Source organism: Populus alba, chromosome 17 (genome assembly GCF_005239225.2).
Source record: "Populus alba chromosome 17, ASM523922v2, whole genome shotgun sequence".
Lineage (NCBI taxonomy): Eukaryota > Viridiplantae > Streptophyta > Magnoliopsida > Malpighiales > Salicaceae > Populus > Populus alba.
This window is the reverse complement of record NC_133300.1, coordinates 1,926,767-1,946,498: the sequence shown is the minus strand read 5'-3', so window position 1 is coordinate 1,946,498 and position 19,732 is coordinate 1,926,767. Positions and strand designations below refer to the sequence as shown.

The 19,732-nt window shown below is 35.1% G+C and overlaps 2 protein-coding genes across 6 annotated transcripts; one reads left to right on the top strand and one right to left on the bottom strand.

Moving 5' to 3' along the window:
- Positions 1-863: 863 nt before the first annotated feature.
- Positions 864-4,198, bottom strand: LOC118049849 (uncharacterized). Of its 3 annotated transcripts, XR_012168411.1 has the most exons (6): positions 3,962-4,198; positions 3,644-3,864; positions 3,148-3,325; positions 2,932-3,019; positions 2,775-2,843; positions 864-1,599 (listed from the first exon to the last, which is right to left on the bottom strand). XR_012168411.1 is itself a non-coding variant. In XM_035059972.2 (5 exons), the coding sequence occupies exons 2-4, from the start codon at positions 3,775-3,777 to the stop codon at positions 2,975-2,977; spliced, it is 357 nt and encodes a 118-aa protein (XP_034915863.1). In that variant the 5' UTR covers positions 3,778-3,864; positions 3,962-4,198; the 3' UTR covers positions 869-1,599; positions 2,932-2,974. The 3 variants fall into 3 exon arrangements, 1 of the variants encoding a protein (XP_034915863.1); XM_035059972.2 differs by lacking the exon at positions 2,775-2,843 and having other exon boundaries at positions 869-1,599; XR_004687761.2 differs by lacking the exon at positions 2,775-2,843 and having other exon boundaries at positions 876-1,599; positions 3,652-3,864.
- A 251-nt stretch (positions 4,199-4,449) lies between these two features.
- LOC118049850 (phospholipid-transporting ATPase 2) lies at positions 4,450-18,093 on the top strand. 3 transcript variants are annotated; one of them, XM_035059974.2, is made up of 24 exons: positions 4,450-4,778; positions 5,003-5,216; positions 5,309-5,425; positions 6,430-6,522; positions 6,644-6,818; positions 7,025-7,191; positions 7,906-8,010; positions 8,636-8,733; positions 8,833-8,975; positions 10,288-10,384; positions 10,548-10,657; positions 10,741-10,905; positions 11,209-11,363; positions 11,476-11,556; positions 11,649-11,769; positions 12,119-12,225; positions 12,686-12,817; positions 13,933-14,086; positions 14,998-15,115; positions 15,250-15,423; positions 15,531-15,582; positions 16,135-16,262; positions 16,707-16,857; positions 17,488-18,093. In XM_035059974.2, exons 1-24 carry the CDS (start codon positions 4,648-4,650, stop codon positions 17,821-17,823), a joined length of 3,324 nt encoding a protein of 1,107 aa, XP_034915865.1. In that variant the 5' UTR covers positions 4,450-4,647; the 3' UTR covers positions 17,824-18,093. The 3 variants fall into 3 exon arrangements, with proteins under 3 accessions (XP_034915865.1, XP_073261901.1, XP_073261902.1); XM_073405800.1 differs by having other exon boundaries at positions 11,476-11,571; XM_073405801.1 differs by lacking the exons at positions 4,450-4,778; positions 5,003-5,216 and having other exon boundaries at positions 6,402-6,522; positions 11,476-11,571.
- Positions 18,094-19,732: the final 1,639 nt, after the last annotated feature.

Below are 19,732 nucleotides of genomic sequence, written 5' to 3'. Positions count from 1 at the left end.
AAACTAGACTACTACTAATACTCTTATAATTTATTTATTTTTTAGAGAAATTATTTAATTAAATTATTCATTTAATTCAAGTAATCTTATTAACAACATAACACTAGTTTGTTACCAAACAATTTGATATATTGAATTTCACAACAAAACATATATTTTAAAAAACTTCAAGGATGATTCTGATGGTTAAGAAGATATGCTTACTTTAAATTTCTTTGAGATTTATTATATATAAAATCTAATCTCAATTAGCACACAAGCTAATTCAAGAACATACTTTGTTAATGCGGCATAAGTTGCCTTTAAAAGTATTGTTTTTATTTAAAAATATATTAAAATAATATTTTTTATTTGTTTTTAAATTTATTTTGCCATGAAAAACACACACAAAAAAAAAATACTAATTTCAAACAAAAGATTTTCATTCTTTTGAAAAAATACAATTCAATATGTGAAAACAAATAAGACTTTTATCAAGTGTTTGATATGCTAAATAATATTAATTGGATTCGACTAAATAAGGCTGGACTAGACAAATAAATGTCCTGTCTTGTGTTTAGTGGACTGGATTGAACTATTTATTCTATTTTTGTGTTTTGGTAGACATTCGACAAGATAGAACAATATATTGAAATGATAATAATACATTTGTCTTGTTTAATGTTTGGAGTGTAAATTATAACATATATTTTAATCAAGAAAATATAATTTATTTTGTTTTTAATATAATATATAAATATTTTTTTTAAAGAAAAGCAATATTAATATTTATTCAAGTATTATTTTATATAGAACAAAATCTATATTTTTTTTTATGTTAATTAACACGTTTTTTAATAATCAACTAGCTTGAAAGCACTTGTAACTGCTTAAAATTATCTTATATTTGGATTTTCGAAACAACTCCAAGTAAAATTTTTCAGTTCTTTGATTTATTTTTATTTTTAATATCAAGTCCATTACTTATTTATACCTGTAATGAAATATAGCCAATACTGTCTTGTATATCTCATAAACCTATGAAAAACACAGATTATGTTGAAATAAAGATAGCTATCAAAAAAATCATTGACGTCGAGCTTTCAAAAGACTATTTGAGAAGAAAGAAAAACTTTTCTCTATAAGAAAGAAGGAAGGGATTGGATATCATTTTGGCAAACAGTCCTTGTTCAGCCAACTTCTGCTACAAGCATGCTGAAAATATCCAAACACGCAATTCAACATATGGATCACCATTGTTAGATTCTTAGTGAAAAACATGCAAAGAAAATACCAAGCAGCAGTAGTCTTCATCATAAAATGGGTCTCATCTCCCTTAGGCCGGTCCAAATTCCGGGAACCATTCCCCATGCTTCTCCATATCTGCTTGGGAAATACTGCGCTGAACCTTCCACAAGGCTTCTTCAGAATCACACATTGCAACGGGATCATTTGAAATCTCATCCTTAGGCATGTTCTTAATCTCATCTCGAGCCTTGCTTGTTATCTTTCACCTCATGCCATTCAAAGAAATGCTTCTCTGCAAACATTAGTTAGAGCATCTTCACTGTATCCCTCTGTCCTGCGAGCAACTTCATCAATATCTGCATCAGTGGTCACCTGTATAATAACAATGTTAATCAACGTGTACTCTCTATGGAATCAAATGGACTAGCATGGTTGAGATTGCTATTTACAGGGAACCTTTGTAACAACACCACCAGATGGCAAAATAAGGGAATGGAAGCTAACCCCAAAACAACTTGAGCTCTACATAAATCAAGATCTTATTCCTGGAAATAAAACTTCATATATCTTGAATTAAATGATAGTAGTCACACAGGCAGAATAAGTTTGTCACGCAGCCAAGTATAGGAGTGCAGTTCATATGATCAAGAAATGATATATCAAGCCATTTCATAACCTAGGAATTATTGAAAATCATCACAATGGCTTCGTAGTATCAATGTTGTAGCATGGAATTATGAATATATATCAAATATGCTCCAGTTAATGTGTACATTTATGTTCTAAATTGCTAAATCCATGTTTAGATATGATACGTGTTGTTACACGAGTTATGACCCAAAGTCAAGAGGTATTCAAATGATTAGCCTACAGAAATTGGTCGGAAGGTCTTGCAATAGATCTACAATGGCTAATCAACTTGCACCTCTGGCGCATTACTCTCTTTCCAAACATCCCACTGTCTGGCTACCTAGGTTAGGTAACAAAAGGCCTCACAAAATTTACAAATGACAGATAATGTTGGCTTGAGATTCTTAGCAAAGGCAAGTTAAAAAAAAAAAAAAAAAATTATGAAACCTTTATGTGGATCATTAAAATTGCAGCCCTTTCATTCAACTCTTTGTTATCCACAACAATTGACCGGAGTTGGTACCATAGACAAGTGAATCAGGCAAACTATTCGTAAGACTCTGATTTTACTTATATTCTATTCTTTCATTCCAAAAAAACAACCTAGAAACTAAAAACTGTCACTTGTGAATAATTCAAATTGGAACTATGCAGAACCCTTCTTAGCAATTGTCCACTTTCAGTTTCCGTTCGCCACCTTATGCTGCTTAGCATGGCAGTTTAACCCCGATGCTCAATTACATAGTTTAGTATTACGTTAAGGAATTTCCTTCAAGCCATCACATAGATTTTTACTGCATGCTCAATTACATGGTTTATTATTAAGTGAAGTAATGTTGTTTAACAGAATCATATTCACATTTGCCTTTATTCTTAAAAAAAAAGAAGAGCAGAACAAAGGTATCATAGATCAATACCGCCAGGTGACAAGGTGAAGTGTGGCCTAACAATAACAACTCAAAGAATGATTTGCTTTGATCCAAGATCTGTAATATACACCATGAATCAAAATGGAGAAAGACCTTAATCCAACAACACTGCTAGATATAATATCAGTTGGTATAGTCAATTTACCTCAATAGTTTTCAAATTGATCCTAATAAGCTCCTTACGACTCTCAAAATTTGGAAATGGAATATAAATGTGCTTTTCCAACCTCCTCCTGCATTGCATTTATATCACATAAGATAAAGCCAGAGTAATGAGGATGCTGTATTACATCTTGGATAGATTGCCATTTAGGATGGATCTAAGAATTCCAGAAGGCAAAAAAATCTCAAAAATATTTACCAGAAGACAACGAACCAATCTTAGTGCCTCATCTATGTCCCAAGAAAAGTTTGTAGCTGCCAAAACCATCACTATTTTCCGATGGCCATCTTCACAAGTAAGACTATTGTTTACACCATCTACCTGAACCAGAAGTTCAGATTTGACCCTTTGAGATGATTCATGTTCCCCTGAAGCCCTGAAGATTGAGATCATACAAAACCAGATTCAATCTTATGATAGAAAAAATAAATGATGTCATTTAAAAAAGCACATTTCTAACTCTAGCTAATTTTCAGACTTAAGCTACATTTCAAACTGAATGAGTTCCATTTTGTTTAAAAAACCACCACCGCAACAGATGATTCCTTCAACAACTCATGAATGATCTACACGATGGTTCTTTACGTAGATTTTCCACATGAAATGTCAATATGCTAATGGACAAATCACACTACCAAATCATCAGAGTCAATTATTGCCAAAATACTACAGTTTGCAAAGATAGAAAAAGCACCATTTCACCTTGTAGAGTTCAACTAGCACATTCTCAATAGATTCCCGAGAATCATAGGGGTAGAGATGACGAAAAGATTTGATCAACTCAATCGCCTCATCAGCTCCATCCAATTGCTTCATCACCACTGCCATGTCTTTCAAGGAACTATTAACCCGATCCCCAGCATTGATAGCAGCCCATGATAGGGAAACAACCTTGTTTGGATCCTTATTCGTTAACTGTAATTAAAGATTCAAATATCAAAATCACACACAAACACAGTAACTGAACCACGAGCATTGCAACTTGCAAGCAGCATAGAAAGCAGGTTAGTACATCTCGATCTTCTTCCCAGGCTCACTCCGTGCCGGGACCACAAATCTGCCACTGCTCTTGCTGTCCATAGTGGTCGTTGACGACGATGAAGACGGAGAAAGCGATGGTTGTTCGGAGTGGTGGAGGTTAGAGAGGGAGAAAGTTTTAGCGGAGGAAGAAGAGGTAGAGGAAGCTAGGGATCAGTGACTGCTGTCTGAGAGAATCCATTTTTGAAGAGAAATGAGAGTTTTTTTTACGGAGACAGATATACAGAGATGAAGAAAAGATAACTAAATTTTTATATTTATATAAAGGGCAGTATAGTCATTTCACACACCAACTTAGCCATAACCATTTCCATCTCGAGTCATTGACCACGGGCAGTCTTCTCTCAAATCTGGCATACCCATTCCCTTTAGCGGGCCTATCAGGCCCAATAACCAAACCGGGTCCAGGGTGGGTTAACAATTTCTTTTCTTTTTATACAAAGCAGCATTTACGAACAGGAAACTTCCTCATTTCATCCAACGGCTTTTTCTTCTCCCTCTCAAGTCAAACACTGCTAACGTAGACACCCAAACACCTCTCCTCTCTCCGCCTCCTCCTCCTCCTCCTCCTCCTCATATCCAAAAGTCAGTTACGGTAACGAATGCGTAGTCGTCTGGAGTTGATGATGTAAATCAATCAATCAAAGTCAATCAAAGAAAATGAAGCGGTTCGTCTACATCAACGACGATGAGTCATCGCCTACACATGATCTTTACTGCGACAACCGCATTTCCAATCGGAAATACACTCTCCTCAATTTCCTCCCTAAAAATCTCATGGAGCAGTTCAGGTCCTCTCTCTTCTTTAAATTTCGATTTGTAGTTCCACGTTAGCTACATAGGCCTTTCGGTATCTGATCGATACAATTTGATCGTTTTTTTTATAATATTATTATTCAGAAGAATCAGAAATGAAAATTATGATTGCCAATTTTGTAATTTCACCTGAAATTATGGTTATCCATGCAATTTTGTGAGGAGATGGTGTTGATTTGATTAGGGTTTGATTTTGCAGTCGGTTTATGAACCAGTACTTCTTGTTGATTGCGTGTCTTCAACTATGGTCGCTTATTACTCCGGTGAACCCGGCGAGCACCTGGGGGCCGTTGATTTTTATATTTGCTGTGTCCGCGACGAAAGAGGCTTGGGATGATTATAATAGATATTTGTCTGATAAGAAGGCGAATGAAAAACAAGTTTGGATTGTTAGGAAGGGGATCAAGAAACATGTATGGAAATGCTACTTACTCTTGGATGCTTTGGGCTTTAGGATTGATGTGGATGTTGATTTTTTGATGTGTTTGTTGTGTGTGATTTGTAGATTCAAGCGCAGGATATATGTGTCGGTAATTTAGTGTGGCTTCGTGAGAATGATGAAGTGCCGTGCGATCTTGTTTTGATTGGTACATCAGATCCTCAAGGGCTTTGTTATATAGAGGTATATGGTTGTTTATTGATCAGTGTTGTTAAAATTTTGTAGTGATCGTTGTTTCATTGTTGCATCTGCAGGGAAGTATGGATAACATATGTTAACAAATGTCGGGATATTCTCAGCTTTAGAGCTGTGTCGATAATTTATCATATACATTTTCTAGCTGGGATATGACTTCCTGTATATTAGACTGCATACAATTTTTGGTCGCTTTCAAGATTGAAATAGTTTGACTGCGTAAGGTTAAGGAAGATGAATTAGGCTATAACAACAACAACAACAACAAGGTGTTATACAAATGGTTTCTTAATTTCAATAAAGTATTTTAGAACATTCCTGTGATTAAGCCTTCTAAGCAGCTGTGGGATGGATGTTCTCGAGTCATGAAACTATCTTTCTCCCTTTGTAGGAGCTGCAACTTAATGAATTTATAATGAGAGTCCTTTGCTAGATTTGCATCGAAAGACGAGGGTTTCGAGCCATGAGAATGGCCTCCAAAGTACACCACATATGGCTACAACACCATTATATACACAGAAAACGAAGATTAAATATGTTGAAATATCAAGCTGCCACCATTACAACAACAACCAAAAACAAAAAGAGGGAAAAGAAAGAGATAGTGCGTGTGTGGTTTAATGTATAGTTAATTTCTACAGAGATTGAATGCTCACCTTTATGGAGGCAAAGGCGGTCTCTGCACCTGAGTGAGAAAAAGAAATGGTAAGAGGCAAAGCGTAGGGCTTGTAAGTCTCATTGCTTGCTGCCTCTATTAGTAAATAATAGCAATGGCAACTTACTCGCTCTGCTATTCCCCTTTTTATGAGGAGGCCTTCCATCTATACCAAAAAAATAATGGACTATCACAAAAAAATAAAATAAAAAAATTACCCGCTCCCCTGTCCAAATGGTAACTGTAATGTTCAATATGGTGAAAGATTGTGGTATGACTTTTGAAGTGTTCTTTTTCCAAACATTTCAGGATCCTGATAATATAACATACTTTGCAGACAGCCGCTCTAGATGGTGAAACTGATTTGAAGACAAGGGTAACACCCTCTGCCTGCATGGGGATAGATTTTGAATTATTGCACAAAATTAAGGCAAGGTTTTTTTTTTTTTTTTTTTTTTTTTTTTTTTTTTTTTTAAATTAAGATTTCATGTAAAAGTCACTTGTTTGTATTCCATTGGTCAATCATTCATTGTTTCCTTGTTTATCCTTAGGGTGTTATTGAATGCCCCAATCCAGATAAGGACATCCGACGACTTGATGCAAATTTACGCTTGTTTCCTCCATTTATTGATAATGATGTATGCCCATTGACTATCAAAAACACAATTCTTCAGTCATGCTACTTGCGTAACACTGAGTGGGCTTGTGGAGTTGCTGTCTACACAGGCAATTTCCTACTTATTGAAATGCAGTGAGCTTAACTATTCTGTGTTATTAGTTTATTATTCTCAACTTGCATAACCTTTTATGCACAGTGCCTTGGTATGGATTAGATTATTGATGCATTTCCAATTGTCTCAGTGAATGTATTCAATATCAATTTGTAGCAGAGTTAAATTATGCAATTTCTGTATTTGATACTTCCTTTTCAGGTAATGAGACTAAGCTGGGTATGAGTAGGGGTATACCTGAACCAAAGCTGACAGCTATGGATGCCATGATTGACAAGTTGACTGGAGCTATATTTGTTTTTCAAATAGTGGTTGTTATGGTTCTAGGGATAGCCGGGAATGTCTGGAAAGACACTGAGGCTAGAAAGGTAACGTTGTTGTGCTTGCCAGACTATGATGCTCTATTATTATTTTTCAGATAAAAGAAAATGCTATATTAATGAAAATGTAAAAGAATAGAAAGACAAATGAAGTCAAGTCATTCTCCATGGAAGCACAATAACAAAACAGAACACTTATAAATTGGGCACTGCTATCCCATAGAATGTCAACCATGGATAACCCTTAGAAGTGACAGGAAGCATGGTGCCATAAAGATACCATATCAAATTTCTAGAAGTATACTGGTTCTAAAAATCTCTTGCATTTCTCTCTAATCAAATGCACCAAAAATTGCACTGATTGCACATTGTTGTAAAACCTCAAATCCTTCTCTCAAATACCAAATGAGATCAGCATACAATCAGCCATTGTACTTGCAAATACTTTATATTCACCACCATAGCCTAATAATTAATATACGCCATATAATTATTGAGCTGAACTTGAGGTCTCTGTTCAGTCGTTTGCACCTCTTAAGAATGTTGATTTCAAATAACATTGCCTTAATAGAAAAGAACACCGAAACTAGTCATGTTAACCAGGAAACATACTGGTTTCATAATAGTTGCTCAATTTGCCTCTTATTTCCATTCCATAATGTGGAAGTTTTATCTTGTAGTGAATTTTTTTTCTATATTTTTGTGTATGAAAATGTTAGCTCTCAAACACATACTCAAGTTTTGATTTTGCATCCTTTGCAGCAATGGTATGTTTTATATCCAGATGAGGGTCCTTGGTATGAGCTACTAGTTATCCCTCTACGGTTCGAGCTTCTCTGTTCCATCATGATTCCGATATCGATTAAGGTAAGTTTGCATAATGTGGTAATTATTTTAGAGCACCCATATTATTGTTGTTTTGATGGTTTGGCTTTGATTTCACTCATGCCTCATGAATGTTGGAAGAATCATAGTCCAGTTTGAGCAACTAAGGACATTATGGGCCTGTGCACTCCCCTGTAAAAGGATGGATGAGATCTTAGAGGGAAAAAAACTAAAAAAACAAACAAACTGATTTTTCTGCTCCTTTCAGCTAGAAGCTGAAGATTTCTGTATTATCCCATGTATGAACTCTAGAGAAGCTATAAATTGTTATGGCAGACTTATTTTTATTCATGAAAAAGATTTTGATTATTGGGAGGCCTTTGGTAATCGATCTTGTATAACTGTTGGAAAATTGTGAAGGGAGGGTTTATTTTTGTACTCATGCCATATCAGTCTAAATTTCCAATCACTGGTATGAGATTTACCATCCTGAAGAAATTACAATGATACTTTCTGCTTAATTTTAAAGTCACAAATTTTGCCCTGTTATGTGTTGACACTGCAAACTATCTGTCATTTTTCTGGTGCAATGTGATGATGAGTTTATTGATTTTTTATGATCACCATCTATGCCAGTGTGTAAAATATGAACTTCTTTCTGCAACAGGTATCTCTGGATCTTGTTAAGAGCTTATATGCAAAGTTCATTGATTGGGATAGGGAGATGATTGACCTAGAAACCGATACTCCATCTCACGCAACAAAGTAAGTTATAGAATGAAAGTAAAGCACTTGTTTTGAACTAGATATGGAAATCCAGATATTCGAACACGTAATTGAAGTATCATTTGTTTTATGTGGCAGCACAGCAATAAGTGAGGATCTTGGGCAAGTTGAGTACATATTGACTGACAAAACCGGAACCCTCACTGAAAATAAAATGGTTTTCAGAATATGTTGCATCAGTGGCAATTTTTATGGGAATGAGGCTGGGGATGCTTCGAAAGGTTTCTTTCCCCCCTCCCTCACACTTTCTCTTGATTTTTCAAGCTCATCTTTTTTCCTCAAATTCAGACTTAATCAATTAATACATTTTCTTCACTTGTAGTTGCTGCACTTTGAATGCCTTCTGTTGTTTTGAATTTACTGTTTTAAGCTTAGTTTTGGAATCAGGTTAGAAGCTGTTAAGTCAATTTTGTGCCTGCATGTGTGTCTTATATAGATCAGCTACTTCTATAGGCATTTATAGTTGAGTTTCTTCTACAAGTTTGTTTCCTGAATAGCCGAGATTAGTTGTTTCAAAGCATACCTTGTCCACAACCGGTTAATTTTAATTATGCAATCTCCATAGATCCAAGACATATGCGGGTTTAATCTTTAGAATCAAACTTCACCATATTGCCATTTGTATGACTGGCGATGTAAAATATGTTTTCATTTTGAAGAATGCTTATATACTCTTAACTTTCACTGGGAAGCTGATTGTATTTCTGAGAAAGCTAATCTGTTTTCAAGATCTACAGGTAGATGTGTGTATGATTTCAATGTTCCATAAATTAGAAATAGATAAAGCTCAAGTATGCATACACTTTTATGGATGTTTTGATCCATGTGTGTCATTTGTCTTTATTATATTTCTCATGTCTATGCATCTGAAGAATGAAAATACAAGTTAATGGAATTCATTGGAGCAGAATGTGACTGTCATGCTTTTAACTGTATTTTTATGAGATGGGAAAATCTTTGAAATAGAAAAGGGCACAAGGGCCTATACAAGTGTCATCATGCTGGCATCTGTTTCAGTAACTCATGCTTTGAACAAAAATTGCAAGTATTTTGCATTTTAGATCCGATGGGGAATGCCTTTTACTTCCAATCCTTTACCACATCACACTAATTTAAGTTTGAATTTTTTGACATTAGATTTCTGCTGTAAGCCATCCAGGTTCTGTCATGTTTAAGTGCATTACCAGTGCCCCATCATCATTAGATTCATTAATTCCTTGCTTACTTCAACTCATAGTTTGTTAAATTTTGTATGATCAGAATTTAAATTTATTCCTCTATTTTCTTGGAAATCATTTAGCTTGCATGATAATATATGGTTATTTATTGCTTACGTTTCTGGTTGAATATTCTTACTTTTGAATTCTGAACTTATGTTGCCATGAATCATAAAGAACAACAGATATTTAGATTTGTGTTTCTAATTTATTTGTTTATTTTTAATTCATGCATGTTTTCTTGCATCAAAAATACTTTTCTGACGTGGATGTTCTTGGATTTTTGTTTCTAACTGTTCCCGTTCTTGTTGCACAGATAAGCAACTGTTAAATGCCATTTCTAGTGGATCTCCTGATGTTGTTCGGTTTCTCACAGTCATGGCAATATGTAATACTGTTATACCTGTCCAAAGGTGACTCACTTTCTTTTAATGATTAAATTTCTTTCCTTATATTCTTTAAAGTTCTTTTCCTTGTATTGAGGTTTTATCCTCAAGTGCAAACCCATCAATGTGCTTGATAGCAACATCGTCTCGTCATTCTAAAATATTCCTTCTTGGCTTTTTCTGTTTGTAGCAAAACTGGAGCTATCTTGTACAAAGCACAATCCCAGGATGAGGACGCACTTGTCCATGCTGCTGCTAAGTTAAACATGGTCCTCGTCTGTAAAAATGGAAATATTCTTGGTAAAACTCATTTTCATCTGGCTGTTGAGATGGCTCCAAAACTGGATATGATAAGATAGTTTAATTATTTTAATGTTGTGCAGAGCTTAGATTCAATACTTCAGCAATTCAGTATGAAGTACTGGAAACTCTGGAGTTCACTTCTGATAGGAAAAGAATGTCAGTAGTGGTGAGAGATTGCCAAAATGGAAAGATTTTGCTTTTGTCTAAGGGAGCTGATGAAGCAATTCTTCCTTATGCTTCTCCTGGTAAATTTTTATATAGGAGCTGTTAATTGATTGTTGTAGGATAGCAAGAAAACATTTTAAGTTGCATTGATAAAATTATTCTTCCACATACATGTTCTCATATCACTGTGGTTGTTCTGGGGTTATAACCCCAGGGATGATGCTATTACCTATACAGAAAGAAGTTTGCTTTAGTAGTTGGTGAACATTATTAGTGGTGGTTTCTAGTCAGCTATTTCAATTTGTCATAGTTGCGGGTGTAGAACCCATATTTCAATTTGTCATTGCTTGATTTTGAATTTGATAATCTCAAATCAATTTCAGGACAACAAACAAGGATATTTAATGAGGCTGTGGAACAATATTCTCAATTGGGGCTGCGCACATTATGCTTGGCTTGGCGGGAATTAAAAGAAGATGAATATGAGGAGTGGTCTTCTATGTTTAGAGAGGCCAGTAGTACTTTGGTTGATAGGGAGGTAAAGGATACATCTCACTTATCTCTCTGTTCACACTTAATTTTCTTAAAGGAGTATTAATTCAATAATGAATACACATGATCTGGGTTTTATATGTTACTATTTCCTTCAGTGGAGAATAGCTGAGGTCTGTCAAAGATTAGAACGTGATCTTGAAGTTCTTGGAGTTACTGCCATAGAGGACCGTCTACAGGTGAATATTTTCAGAGTTATGACACTGAGATCCAACCTTTTGCTTTTAGATACAGACATTTTTCATCTCTATTTCTGACAAAAATATTTCAGGATGGTGTCCCAGAAACAATTTACACTTTAAGAAAAGCAGGAATACATTTTTGGATGCTTACTGGAGACAAGCAAAATACAGCCATACAAATTGCTCTCTCATGCAACTTCATTTCACCAGGTTGATTGAAATTCTTTGTCGTCCTTTTTCTTGTCATGTGGAAGTCGGTTGTTTTAATTTTCTCAATAGTAATAATTGTCAAGGTAGATGCATTCGTTCCAAAAAGCTGAGACATATAAGATGCATTCTTCAGCAACCATCACTTGTCCATGATCTTCCTGCTTGTTTACATTAAATTTATCTTCCCCCTTTCATTCTGCTAAAAATCCGTTGGCAACCTAGAACTCTCTATGTTTCCATTGTTGGTTCTTTATTTCTACATTTCCTCAATCCACATGACATTTTTTTTCCACAATCAAAATATAAGTAATCCTATATCTTGCATTTCTTTTGTCTAATTTCTTAACAGAGCCAAAAGGTCAGCTTCTATTAATTGATGGAAAAACTGAAGAGGAAGTTGGTAGAAGTTTAGAGAGAGTTTTACTTACAATGAGGACAACAGCTTCAGAACCAAAGGTACACCCAACACACTCCATTTTCAGTTTCAATTCATTGATGAGTTCCTTTTCCATCATTTGTCCTCAAATTCAATTGTCCCTTGTAGACTTATTTATGTTGATCCCTCCGTCTAACATATTAGGTTTAGTTAGGTAGATTTCACATTAGCAGCTCACTCTATTCGTACTAAACATTGTCTTCAGGAATGTTAGCTAACCAGGAGCTATAGCCTCTTGGTAGCTGCTGTAGTAATTATTGCCATTGTTGATAGAACAATGCACTCATTTGTCATTTACATTTGCATATGTACTCGTGGATATAATAGTCAAAGAGCCTTGTTTGGCCATAAATATTACGATGATTTTGGTATGCTGAATTTCTAGAGAGACTAGACAGATGTGCTGCAGAATTACTTTTTACATCATCCTCAATGGTGCATGCTTTGAGTAATTTTTATGACACATGCTTTTCTTTACAGGATGTTGCATTTGTTATTGATGGCTGGGCTCTTGAAATTGCACTGAAGCATTACTGGAAAGCATTCACGGAACTAGCAATATTATCAAGAACTGCTATATGTTGCCGTGTGACACCATCTCAAAAAGCACAGGTGATCTTTGCAGGTTTCAGTAATGCTGGCATTTCTTTGCATGCCTGACTTGGACTTCAAAATTAAACTGAGACTTTGAATGTTACTCAATTAAGTCCCTTTTTATCTTGATCCTTTAATTTTTATATATTAAAGTTTGATGTCACCATGAACATAAGAAAAATTAGGTCTATTGAATAGCATCCTAAGCTCTATTGCGGAGAAGGATGCAGGCTTCATTCATTTGGAAAAAAAAAAATGAATTGTTAAAATCTTTAGTGGAGGTAAATATGCGTATGCCGATGAGTTACCTGTCTATTAATTATGGCGGATGTTGATGGCATAACTAGATCCAGTCCGGTCTTGCTTCTACCTTTGAAGGGCTCAATAGCTGTTGAATGAATCTCAGTTTTTCAAGAGACACTAGCTATGCAGTACCAAAGGAGGACAGAAAAAGATGAAGATGGGTAGATGAACACTTTGTTTGGGAGTTTGAAGGGAGGAAGAAGAGGGGATAAGGCTTAAAGGAGAACAAATAGTTATCCTCTACCTTGTTGATAGTCTTGCTCCTGTCTGTTCTAAAATGATGTATATATATGGAATGGAAAAGGTGTATTGTAGGAATCACAGAGACAATTCATCAATGTCTTATCTGTTTAAATTCTCTCAACATGGGGAAATTAAAGTGGGTTTGATAGGAGTAAGGAACCTCTTCTGAATGCCCAGAATCCTTCCCTCTCTGATAAAAGTACTCCCACCTACAACCATTTTCCTTTCATTGACTTTCCCTCAAGTCTTTCCATCAACCTAGGAGGAATTTTATGATCACATGGCACTCCTATCTTGCTCATCTTTTATTACACAGGGATATCATTCTCAAGGGCCCCTTACCTTTGTATGGCAGAATTTCAGTTTGAAAAAATTGGTCAGCTGTTGAAACAAACAAAACATCATTTGCTGTCATTGGTGTTACCAAAATTGCAAGCTTGTATTCTGTTCATCTTGTATAGGTTGGAACTCTTAGACTTAGGCCAGTCCTAAAATATGATGGATGTCCAAGTAATATGTTTATTTGTCTTTCTCCAAATCACTGTAGAAAAGATAATTCAATGACTCATGAAAACTTGTTTTTGCAGCTTGTACAGATCTTAAAATCATGTGATTACCGGACTTTGGCAATTGGCGATGGTGGGAATGATGTGAGAATGATACAACAAGCTGACATTGGGGTTGGCATTAGTGGGAGAGAAGGACTGCAGGCAGCCAGGGCAGCTGATTATAGCATTGGAAGTAAGTTTTTTCCTATTCTTTTTAATGTGCGAGTCATGTCTCAGTTTTATAAGGTTTGCATTGCGTGATATAACTATTATAAGTTAGATGCTTAATGTACTGACTTGATTTAGAAAGCTTGCTGCTTACACTGTTGCTTCTTGTTTCTGTTAAGGAACCACTCTCGTACTTGCAGGCATCAACAGTTAGAATCAAATCCTCTAACATGTTTGGATGCTAATGGTTTCAAAATAACTGTTCTCAAGCTGTTGGCATTGATGACACTTGTTTAGATTTTAGGAACATAATTTTTTTTATTAAAAACTTGAAAGCATTAAATAAACTAAGTGCTGGTTAATGGTTACTACCTAATAGTTTAAGATACATGATTTTACTAGTGCACTTCAGATTTGTAATTGTGAAACAGTGATCTTCTTGAAGACATGATCAAAAACTTGCACATGTTTCTGGAAACAAGGTTTACAAGAACATTACTATACTAAAGCCTAGATGAGAGATATTGTTAGCCGCTGTTTGACATGCAACTTTTCTTGACCAATGTATATTCATGGGGCCTGTTCCACCCCCCCTCCGTTTCCTTGTTTGCTGGAGTAAGAAACTGTAAAATTTTTATCATGACAGCTTAAATATTTCAACTGTTTTAATGTATGACATCACCCAAGACAATTTTTTTGAAAATTATAATCAATCACATAAAGTGGGGAATTTCCACCAACTCTTCTTGTCTTGTATATTTTGCAAGATTAGTTGATTAATTTTATGCAAATATTGTTTAATGTTATTTAATTGTGACATGCAAACCATCAATGAAAGAGGAAGTTATGTTTAGTATGTTTTGTTGTCGCAGTTTGATTCTCTTTTCAATTAGTTCTTCATGTTTGGCCTTTCCTGACCTACACTATTGGTTTCAGGATTCAGATTTCTAAAAAGATTGATTCTTGTCCATGGCCGGTATTCGTATAACCGAACTGCATTCCTGTCCCAGTATTCTTTCTATAAATCCCTACTGATATGTTTCATCCAAATCTTGTGAGTTTTTTCCACATTCAATGCCTTCTTTTGTTGCTTTCCCCATTTTGGTAGTAAACAGTTCGCACATTAATTTTGGTGGGATGCACTTTATGGCCTTTGTTTTCCCATTGCTGACATTAGTGCATTTTCAGCTTCTCTTTTATTTCAGGTGTCTCTGGGACCAGTCTTTTCAATTCTGTTAGTTTGATGGCTTATAATGTTTTTTACACCAGCATACCTGTTCTAGTTAGTGTCCTTGACAAAGATCTCAGTGAAGAAACTGTAATGCAGCATCCACAAATTCTGTTTTACTGTCAAGCTGGGAGGTACAGCTTTTCTCCGGTTTAATCGAGATAGGTTGACAAATCTATAGGTAACTACAGTTCTTGTTAGTACAAATCATTAAACTAAGTTATGATCATTCTGCATGCAGGCTTCTTAACCCAAGCACATTTGCAGGATGGTTTGGCCGGTCCCTTTTTCATGTGAGTGCCATTTTCATTCCTTTGGTTTCCTTTCACAAGTAATCAATGCTTGCAGCTGATATTTGAAGAAATGTCAAACGACACCGATGAAACTTGATATCAGTGATGGAAACATCAATGTATAAAGGACAACTGATTCCTTGGCTAATTTTAACAGAAAATGAACTAGTTGAAATAGTGAGATTTCGTGGTTGAGAATGTTTACTTGTGAAACTGAAAGCACAACTTTCTACAAGATGTGGTTTATGGATGCTCAAATAATTGCCTTTTCTAATGGCTCAAATAATTGCTTCTTAGGTGTTAAGGTTTTGCATACATATACTTCATTTTCAGGTTTTTCAACTGTAGAAGTTCCAAAATATTGAGCTTGTACAAGTGTGCGTGTTAGATCATGTGATTACACAATTAAAAATTCTTCTTTTTTGTTATTTTATCTTAAAAAATGTTTTTGAAAGTTTACTTCATGAAAGAAACCCAAAAGTGATATGAAGATTTTCTATAAAATATTTGTTCATCTTGTGACTTGTATATTGATACTGGGATGATTTGCAGGCGATTGTTGTATTTGTAATCAGCATACATGCCTATGCATTTGAAAAAAGCGAAATGGAGGAGGTTGGGATGGTGGCACTCTCCGGATGTATATGGTTACAGGCTTTCGTTGTAACAATAGAGACCAAGTGAGCATCCATCTCTCCTCTGTCTTTTGTAATGTTTGAAACTTTTCTTTTGATTTTTAGACAAGTGAAACAAGGATGAAAATAGCTGCATACAAAGGTTGCACAGGCTTTGTCTCTTGAATGCCCTGTTGTGCTATGTGATTTAATAGTGGAAGATGTGCATGCTTGTGTTAGGTTGTTATATTTCTTTGAGCATATGAATCTATTTGGTGTTTCTAGGGAATAGAAGATCTACCATAAGAATCTTCTGAATTCTGGAAATCAGAGAGTGAAATGGCGGATCACAATATTTCATCCCTCATTGAGGAGGAAAACCGTCAAGTCATCTCAAAAATTATTGAGAGACCTGTCATTTCTCATGAAACTTTTCGAAATTGAAGTCAATGACTGTAAACATGGTTGTATAAATTTGTTTTAACTGTCTTGAATTTTGCTTATGTGCAGCTCCTTTACAATCTTGCAACATCTTGCCATATGGGGGAACTTGATTGCATTTTATGTCATCAACTGGATTGTCAGTGCCATTCCATCATCAGGAATGTACACAATAATGTTCCGGCTATGTAGACAACCATCTTATTGGCTAACTATGCTGGTAAGTGTCTCTTCCATCGTTTGCACAATTCTTGTGCCTTTACTCCCCCTTAGGTCCCATAGATAGGTCATAGAAAAGCCTAAGGCCCTTCTTTATTCCTTAACAGTCACAAATCCAGATGAAAATAAGTTTTGATCGAATGAAAATTATTAGAAATCTTAGCAACAACTATGTGATTTGATGAGCTAGAGTAGCAGCTCCTCTCTTGTTTCCACCCCTCTCACTTACAAGTGACTGATTACAGCATGACACACCGTGGTATGGATGCTGCTGCTGTACTCTAGGAAAATCTTAGTGTAACAGTTCTTTTTGGGCGTGGTGCTGAAATGACAGAGTCGATGTTCCAAAATGCAGCATCTCCCAAAAATGGTCTCCAAAGAGAGAACCATTTCCCGTTCCATCTGTAGTTGTCTGTTTGTTGTCTGGTCAATGATGGGGGAGTGGCATGTTTTCAATTCAGAAAACAAGTTCTTAATAGTTTCCGGACTCTTAAAAGGGATCTGATCTGATCTACCCTTCCCCCCCAAGACATGACACTAATTTGGTTGCTAGAAAATCCTAGAGCAGCTTTGAAATAGCCTGGAACTCTTTTTCCAGACAGCGATTCATATGTTTGCTCATTTTTTGCAGCTCATCGTGGCGGCGGGGATGGGTCCAATTCTAGCTATAAAGTACTTCCGTTATACATACAGACCCAGCAAAATCAACACCCTTCAGCAGGCAGAACGTCTGGGTGGGCCAATTTTGTCTCTCGGTAATATCGAGCCACCACAACAACGATTGATTGAGAAAGAAGTTGCTCCATTATCAATTACTCAATCGAAGAACAGAAACCCGGTTTACGAACCTCTTCTCTCCGATTCTCCAAGCACCAGAAGGTCTTTCGGACCGGGAACTCCTTTTGATTTCTTTCAATCACAATCCAGATTATCTTCGAACTACACAAGAAACTGCAAGGACAATTGAGTTTTACGGGGTTGTTCTTCTTCGCTGCGATAACCAACGTATAGATGACATAGTCGAGCTGTAAGCCGAAGCTTATTTATACAGTACTTGTAGTCTCTAGATTGTAAAGGATACATTCCCCCCACCTTACCCGATTCTGTTGCGCACTTCCCATATTTTTGCATCGGATATCAATTCATCCCCAGTAAATGTTTAAAACTCGCATTGAGCAAATTTTACGTTAAATGAACTAAAATTCAAGCTGTAGTAAGTTCGAGAAATTATCACGTGGATCTGCTCCTCTTGAGTTCAATCAATTATATATTACAGTGATTGGCCACGTTTGTAAATATATTGGGTTCATTTCCTTCAGTGTTTTTAAAAGCCCTGCTAGGCCCGTGCTCTAGCCGGATATTAAAAATGCTTTTTGTGATATTTTGATAATTTTTATGGTTATGATATGAAAAAAATTATTTTATAAAATGTATTTTTAGTTGAGATTGGTTTTGGAAAAATATATATTTGGTTAAAACTTGTAATGTGGTTTGAAATTATGGCTGAACAAAAAGTAGTTTAATGTGTTTGATTAACAATGATTTTCAAATTGAAGTTATAAAATAACTAAAAAAACATTAATATTGATGATTTTTAATTGAAATATTATTGATTTAACTACTGCTATTATATCATGAAATAAATTATGTAGTGCAATTGAATAATGTTAAAAATTAATTTTTCAAATAAAACATAATACCTAAGAAGTTTTTTCTACTATTTCTTAGGTATTATAGAATTAAAATAAAAATAAAAAAATAATGACAAGTTAAATGAGCAAAGCATACATGAAGATGATAATAAAAAAACAATGACAAGTTTCAAGAAGGGAATGTAAATTGCTTATGAAAACAAGGAGATGATGAGAAGTAAGTCAAGAGAACATGAAAAATAGGCATGACATGCTTTTGATGAACCTGCGGTTAGGTCACAATTATTATATGAGTCCCACATTTGTTTTTAATATTTTCCAAACAGTTATTGATTTATGGTCATACCACAATACACTTTCTATTACAAAAACAAACGTTCTCTAATGAAGGCGGTCTAGCCATGGTCGAATGTGTATTGTTATTGGTAGTTAATATCATAGTTATCATTTTATTTTTGTGTTTTAAAAATATTTTTTTAAATTTTTCTTTACTTTAAATTAATATTTTTTTTAGTAATTTCAAATCATTTTAATATGTTGATATTAAAATTAATTTTTTTAAAATAAAAAATATATTATTTTAATATATTTTTAAATAAAAAATATTTAAAAAACAATCACTGCTATATTCTCAAATACTCTTTTAAAATAACGATTTGGGGTTAATAAATCATCTTATTTAGACAAAGATCATTCAAGTCACTACATCAATTAGGTTTTATTTATTTTAATTAGGTTTTGGATATCAAATTTCTGGTGTAAACTCGGTGGACTAGATTGAGTTTCACTACTATTGTAAAATGCTGTAATACTTCAATAAATGTGGATTTTAAATTTTTGATCTTATCCTCATCATTTTGTCTTATGCATCAAAGTATAAGATCTGTGATGAGTTAAGGAGTGGGAATTTAAAATCGTATAATTAAGACAACATTCAGCCACCACCAGCTAAGGCAGACCTAAACGATAGTACTCCCTCCAAAGCTCCGACAACATCAATTTATCACAGTCAGAGCAGCGGGGAAAATAATGGAAATGGGGACTGACCATGCAGAAATAGATATCTGCAAGAACGAGTCTCCAAAAATGAACTCACTTTCACAGGTGTCAGCCATACCTGGCGTGAAGTGAAGGAGTCGCAGGCAGGCATTACAAAGTATGGGCTTCTTCTTGTCCCTTTCCATTCCTCCATTAATGAAATGAAACTTGTGATCCCGAAGCTCA